General features: G+C 39.9%; 1 protein-coding gene across 1 annotated transcript; it reads left to right on the top strand.

Moving 5' to 3' along the window:
* The first annotated feature begins 4,452 nt into the window (after window positions 1-4,452).
* On the top strand, window positions 4,453-5,863 carry LOC109214237 (F-box/kelch-repeat protein At1g23390). Its single transcript, XM_019378131.1, has one exon. It carries the CDS (start codon window positions 4,582-4,584, stop codon window positions 5,695-5,697), a length of 1,116 nt encoding a protein of 371 aa, XP_019233676.1. The 5' UTR covers window positions 4,453-4,581; the 3' UTR covers window positions 5,698-5,863.
* Window positions 5,864-6,384: the final 521 nt, after the last annotated feature.

The raw sequence follows: 6,384 nt of genomic DNA, 5'->3' as shown, positions 1-6,384 counted from the left end.
GGCCGTAAGGGTGTTGATTCGAGCAAGGTCAAATTGTTACCCGTTATGGTTCGAGTGAGGTCGGACTTTGGCTAGTTAATCCGAACGAGATCAAATTTTCCTTTCGCTTGGTGACGGCTGATGGCCGTAAGGGTGTAAATTCGAGCGAGGTCGAAATGTTACCCGTTATGTTCGATCGAGGTCGAACTTTATTGTTTGGCGATGGCCGATGGCCGTAAGGGTGTAAATTCGAGCGAGGTTGCATTGTTACCCGTCATGGTTCGAGCGAGGTCGAACTTTAACTCTGGTAGTTCGAACGAGGTCGAATTTTACTTTCGCTTGGCGATGGCCGATGGCCGTAAAGGTGTAAATTCGAGCGAGGTCGAATCGTTACCCGTCATGGTTCGAGTGAGGTCAAACTTTAACTTTGCTGATTCGAACGAGGTTGAATTTTACTTTTGCTTGGCGATGGCCGATGGTCGTAAGGGTGTAAATCCGAGCGAGGTCAAAATATTACACGTTATGGTTCGAGCGAGGTTGAACTTTAACTTTGCTAATTCGAACGAGGTCGAATTTTACTTTCGCTTAGCGATGTGTGGGCTCGGTAGAGTGGCGAGACTTGCCTGCTGCATTGCCTTTATTGGAGAATATTACTCATTGCTGCATTGTTTATGTGTGCATCGGGGTGAGTCCCAGTCTATTAGTCCCTTCATTGCTCGGCATGGGAGGGTCGTTGACGGGACGGGCGATGAACTTATTGCTTGAGCTTCTGAGCACCTTGGGACTTGATTAGTTCGAACGAAGTTAGGACGTGATTCATAATATTTAGTCGGCGGAATAAGAGTAGGATTGCCATGGTGAGCATGCGTGCAAGCTTTTCGTGTTCATATTCTGCCTGTGTTGGAGAGATTGTACGTTCCGTGGGCTCCCCGCCTAGTCCCAGGATATGGAGATTATTTCTTAATGATGTCGGCTTGTTCTGAGCCGTTCGTCTGCTATTCGTAGTATGGTACGGTGCGGAGGTTTTGCTCAACCGTTGCTTGTGGGATGATATGGTGCGGAACATTTTCCTGGTGTCGTTTTGGTGGTGTTTGTTCCTTGTTTGCGCACCTGGGAGAATGCTCACGTTCCTATCCCAATCCAAAAAAGGAAAATAACATCAAAACCAAACGAAATCGTCTGTTACCTTGACCTGATCGGTTGGCGAGGGGAGAGGGGCACTGTAGGGCGACTCGTTTTGCCCCGTGCTCGAACGACGGCTTCAGATTTGATAGCCTTGCGCTTAGCTCCACTGTTAGTCGAGTCTGGGCTTCTTATGGGCTGACAACTTACTTAGCCCGTTTAGGGATCTCGAGCTCGAGACCCAGTCCGATCCCGTCCCAGATGCACAAAATAAGGGAAATATAAGTTATATTCCGTTCATACATGTATAAAAATGAGGGATACATAAGTTATACTTCGTACATACGGGCAAGACAAACTTGTTATTTCAAAGAATCATACAATAGGCTATCGTCCCTTCCTAAGAGGTGGCAATGTGCGCGAAGTATAGATCGGTATCTAATCGTTAACATAGCAAATAGGGTTGCGGACGTGCTCAGTGCGTAGTGACCATAATCCCACTTTGGCGACTCATACGACGTGCCAAACCCATCGCTACAGAAAGATGTGGACTTTGTATAGATATCAGACAATTTCGATTTCATGCAAAGATCTGGACTTGGTAGGTTTGGTTATTTCGAAAGCTTGCCTACAAATTTCTCAAGTGGGTATTTGCAATGTGAGGGCGAGGCTACGACAACCGGGAAGTGGAACTCTGGCTGACTTTAGATCTAGAGGAAACTATAATTTTGGCTAGAAAACCCCCACAGACGGCGCCAAATTGTTCGACCAAAAAGATTTAGACCTTTTGTTGAACTAATTAAATAAGAAGATTTTAGGTAAATCCTAGCCAAAGATAATTGACCCTAGATCTAAGATAGAAGATAAGGACGAGCAAAGCAGAACATAAGATTTAACTATAATAATGGTTGAATCCCATTATGTAAGAAAAGAATAGTGATTTTCATAATATTGAATAATAATGAAGAAAACATAGATAAAAGGGGGTCAACGATCTTTAACAAGGTTGACCCCCATACATCTTATATGATGACTAACGATGTGTACTGAAGATCTGAGCTCCCTTGCCTCTTTCTCCTTAGCGGAGAGAAAGGGATGAAGATCCCTCTTCTTCCATGAAAATATGTCTGTGTATGAATTTGTTTCAGCCCCTTTTCTTCTCCCTCTCACTTAGTTTATATACTAGGTATTCTCTATTACCCAACGATCATTAGCCATAATATCTAAGTCATTTGACTGTACTATTGGTTGATCCTCTGAAATGTCGTAACATCCAATTCACCGTTCAAGCGTTCTGAATACACGACCTCGACCATGGCCGAGGTGAGTGTCGTTATAGCGTTGTATGGATCGGCCTAAGTGACTTCTTGTCGTTCCTCTTCACGCGAATTCTCGTCTGGTCAAATTTTGACCCATACAGTAACAACATTTGATTTTTTATTTATGTGCTCCACAACAGTCTTCGAAGGGGAGCCCTAGAGCAATGGTTAAATTGTTTCTGTGACTTATAGGTCACGGTTTCGAGCCGTTGGATCAGCCATTGATGTTTACATTGGGATAAACTGACTACATCACACCTTTTTGGGGTGTTGTCCTTTCCCAGATCCTGTAGGAAGACGAAATACTTCGTGCACCAGACTTCGCTACGGTCTTCATGTAATCATTCAAAGTTAACAATCGAAATAAATGGATTGGATGACACAATAATGGATAATGTACTATGTTTACCATTGAGGAATCTGATCAAATGGTAAAGGTTTATTTGCTTATAACCAATGTTTTAAAAGGCGGGAGCGTGAAGCGAAGCGTTTTACCTCTGACGAGGCGAGGCGTAAGCCATGAGACATGGGGCGTAAGTCCCACAGATCTTTAAATTTTAATGATTTCAAGAATTTTAAGATAGTATAAAAAAAATTATAAAAATTACATTTAAATCACAAAATTATAACAAATAATCTATTTAAAATATTTATAAATTATAATTCAACTATGAATAATACGAAAAGTATGATATATCATAATATGCAAATTAGCTGCAACTTCATTACAACTCAAACATCAAAAGTAATGTATTCGATACGAAATCTTATTTGTATCTCTTAAGGAGTAATGAATCTTGAAAGAATTTTGATATTATAATTTGATATTTTTCTTAAAATACTCTTTTTATTTAATATGATTTCTATTTGAAAGAGAATCTATATAGAAACATAATTCATAATTTAAATACGATTCTCTAGCATCATTTATTTTTAAGTTTCAACAAGTTAATAAAGTGACACATAATTTACCATACAATACCATGATAACTAATTATTTATAAATAGTTACTAGCTAATACTGAGCTATTAAATTAATAAGTATTGTATCTCGTAAACGCGAAGAAAAAAAATATTTAGAAAAATAATTATAAAAAATTATGGACTATTATATAGTAAAGACATAACAAAAGTTAATAAATAAATACCTTTTAAATGAAAGATTTATTTAAAATTAACTATCATAGCAGTCTTAGTGGATAACGTGCAATAATTTTTATTTTGATTATGACATAAAATACTCTCAACTTAATGATTTATGATTAAGAAAAAAGTAATTTTGAATAGTCAACGATTTATTAAGCAAATTTGAGAATTACAAGGTTAGTTAAATAGAATTAGATAAAGTTCTATTAGGCGAGCCCAGTACGCTGGGCGTTGGGCGCATCCGGGGCGTAAGCCCTGATGGCCGAGGTGTAAGTCTCACGGAACTAAACTCCACGCATAAGCCCAGGGGCGTTTTACGAGTGCTCCGTCCCGGGGCGAGCCCCGAGCGAGTCCTAATTCTGCCTTTTAAAACAGAGCTTATAACCATAGATCTTGGATTTAAGTTTTGGAAATGTGAAAAAAAGCGCTAAACTCCATAAAGGACCTTCTATAGTAAAAATTTGGATTAATTTGGATTAATCGAGTCAGTAATTTCTTACACCGAATGGCTAAAAAAAAAAAATCTAAACCGGTTTCATCTAAAGGAATAATTAGATAAAACAAATATCTAGTAGAGCTGAAAATTTTACAGAGGGGCCAAAAGCACCCATTGCCCAAATCCCTAGCGCCTCCATTTACGAAGAATCCACTGGTTTTTGACGAAATATCCTTCTCACGGTGACTTATACATTTTATATTGAATACTCATAGACAACTACTAAAGGAGATGTGCCACCAACTAGTAGAATTCAAAAAGGTGTGGAAAAAAAAAACTAAAACTCTTTTGAAGCTGACATAGTTCATCGTTCTTGGTGAGTCAACATTTTACAACCACTAGTGGGGCTTGCATCAATATTGCTATAATGAACCAAATATCCAAAATACCTCTCACCAACTATTATCCACTTCTCCTATATAAATACCAACCTCAAACCATTCTCTTCTTCAATATAAATCACTATTGCAGCAAACTTTTCATCTTTAAAATATTCAATTACTTCAAACTATCAAAAAAATGGCCATTATTCTTGATGATGAAGCCCCTATTCATGGAGATGTCTTAGAGGTTATTCTTTCGCACGTGCCACTTGTCGACTTGGTTCCCGCTTCGTGCGTGTCAAAATCATGGAGCCGAGCTATAACCTCTTCTCTCCGATGCTTTAACAAACCAAAGCCGTGGCTCATTATCCACACCCAATGCACTCGCTCCCCCTATGACATTTCTGTACACGCTTATGACCCCCGCTCGCACGTGTGGCTTGAGATATCTCAGCCGTCCATTAAGTACGTCTCCGCCCTCCGATCATCCCATTCCAATTTGCTCTACATGCTTTCGCCTTCAAAGCTCTCTTTCTCATTCGACCCGATGAATGTCACGTGGCATCACGTCGATGCACCGCGCGTGTGGCGGACAGATCCTATCGTGGGTCACGTAGCCGGCTCTATCATTATAGCCGGCGGTACATGCGATTTTGAGGACGATCCTTTGGCCGTGGAAATCTACAACATGGAGACTCGCACGTGGGAAACGTGTGAGTCCATGCCCGCGATACTCAAAGACTCCGCAGCTTCCACGTGGCTGTCAATTGCCACCACCGGCGATAAACTCATTGTCACCGAGAAATTCACTGGCGTCAGTCACTGCTTCGACCCAACAACCAAGAGTTGGGCCGGACCTTACGAGCTAAGGCCCGACCCACGAATTTTCCACTCGATCATTGGATTCTCCAATGATCGTCTGATACTCATTGGCATGATCGGAGACGCTGAAAATGTCACCGGAGTTAAAATTTGGAAAGTGAACACGGAGAATTTTGAGTGTCAGGAAATGGGGGAAATGCCGCCGGCGCTAATTAAGAAGCTGAAAAGTGAAACTTTTGGAGTTTCTTCAGTTAGTGTGTGTTTAGCTGGAGATTATGCATACATGTACAAGTCGTCGGAGATGGCGGAGGAGATAGTGGGTTGGGAGTTCAAGAACGACGGCGGATTACGGTGGTGGAGCATGAAAAATGCGGCGGCTGGCGACGGAAATAGATCGGAGAGAGTGGTGTTTACTTGTTCTGTTATTGGGTTGCCCGATTTACAGCGAGCTATGTCATTGGAAAATCGAAAATTTACTGTGAAGCTGTGAAAATTTGACGCATGGACAAAATTATTTTTTTATTTTGTATGTTGCGGTTGATTTATAGTTCTTTTTTTTATTATTTAAAAATTGTTGCTACCAACCCTTGGTTAATTGATTAGAGCAGAATTTGACTAATTTGGCAAGTCACCAACAACGGGTCCACTTTTTGTTAGTTGAAATATGACTAATTTTGCTAAAAAAAGTAATTATATTATCAGTTATAAATTAAGTAGCATAGTAGTTGAATCATTAATCGTTACTTCTTGCATCATTCTTGTCTCCTAGTTTAGGTGCTTCCGGTTTTAGTCGTCCATTTAAAGATATTGTAAGAAATTAAAAGAAATAAGAAACAAAACCAGAGAAGAAAAAGAAAGGATTGGAGTTGCAGTTAGATGCCTTCCTCTTCTTTATGCTCTCCAAAATTCTATCGAGTACGCTGAAACCAAAAAAGATTGTTTACCCAAAAAAAAGGAGAAGTTCCAACAACACCTACTTTTTGGGGTTTTTGGTTTAGCTTATTTTGCCAAATGGGCCAATATACTCGATGAGCTTCATATCTGGAAGTAGGCCTAATCAGCTTCAGATTGTAAAAATTGCATGTGGCTCCTTATTTGGTCGCCCAATTTTAACTTGTACATGTTTTGTTTTTTCGTTTGTATTCGTACACGGTTTTTGTTAAAAGAATTTTAAAAA

The sequence above is a fragment of the Nicotiana attenuata genome, unplaced genomic scaffold (assembly GCF_001879085.1).
Source record: "Nicotiana attenuata strain UT unplaced genomic scaffold, NIATTr2, whole genome shotgun sequence".
Lineage (NCBI taxonomy): Eukaryota > Viridiplantae > Streptophyta > Magnoliopsida > Solanales > Solanaceae > Nicotiana > Nicotiana attenuata.
Note: the sequence above shows the minus strand (reverse complement) of the source record. Positions and strands in the feature narration are given on the sequence as shown.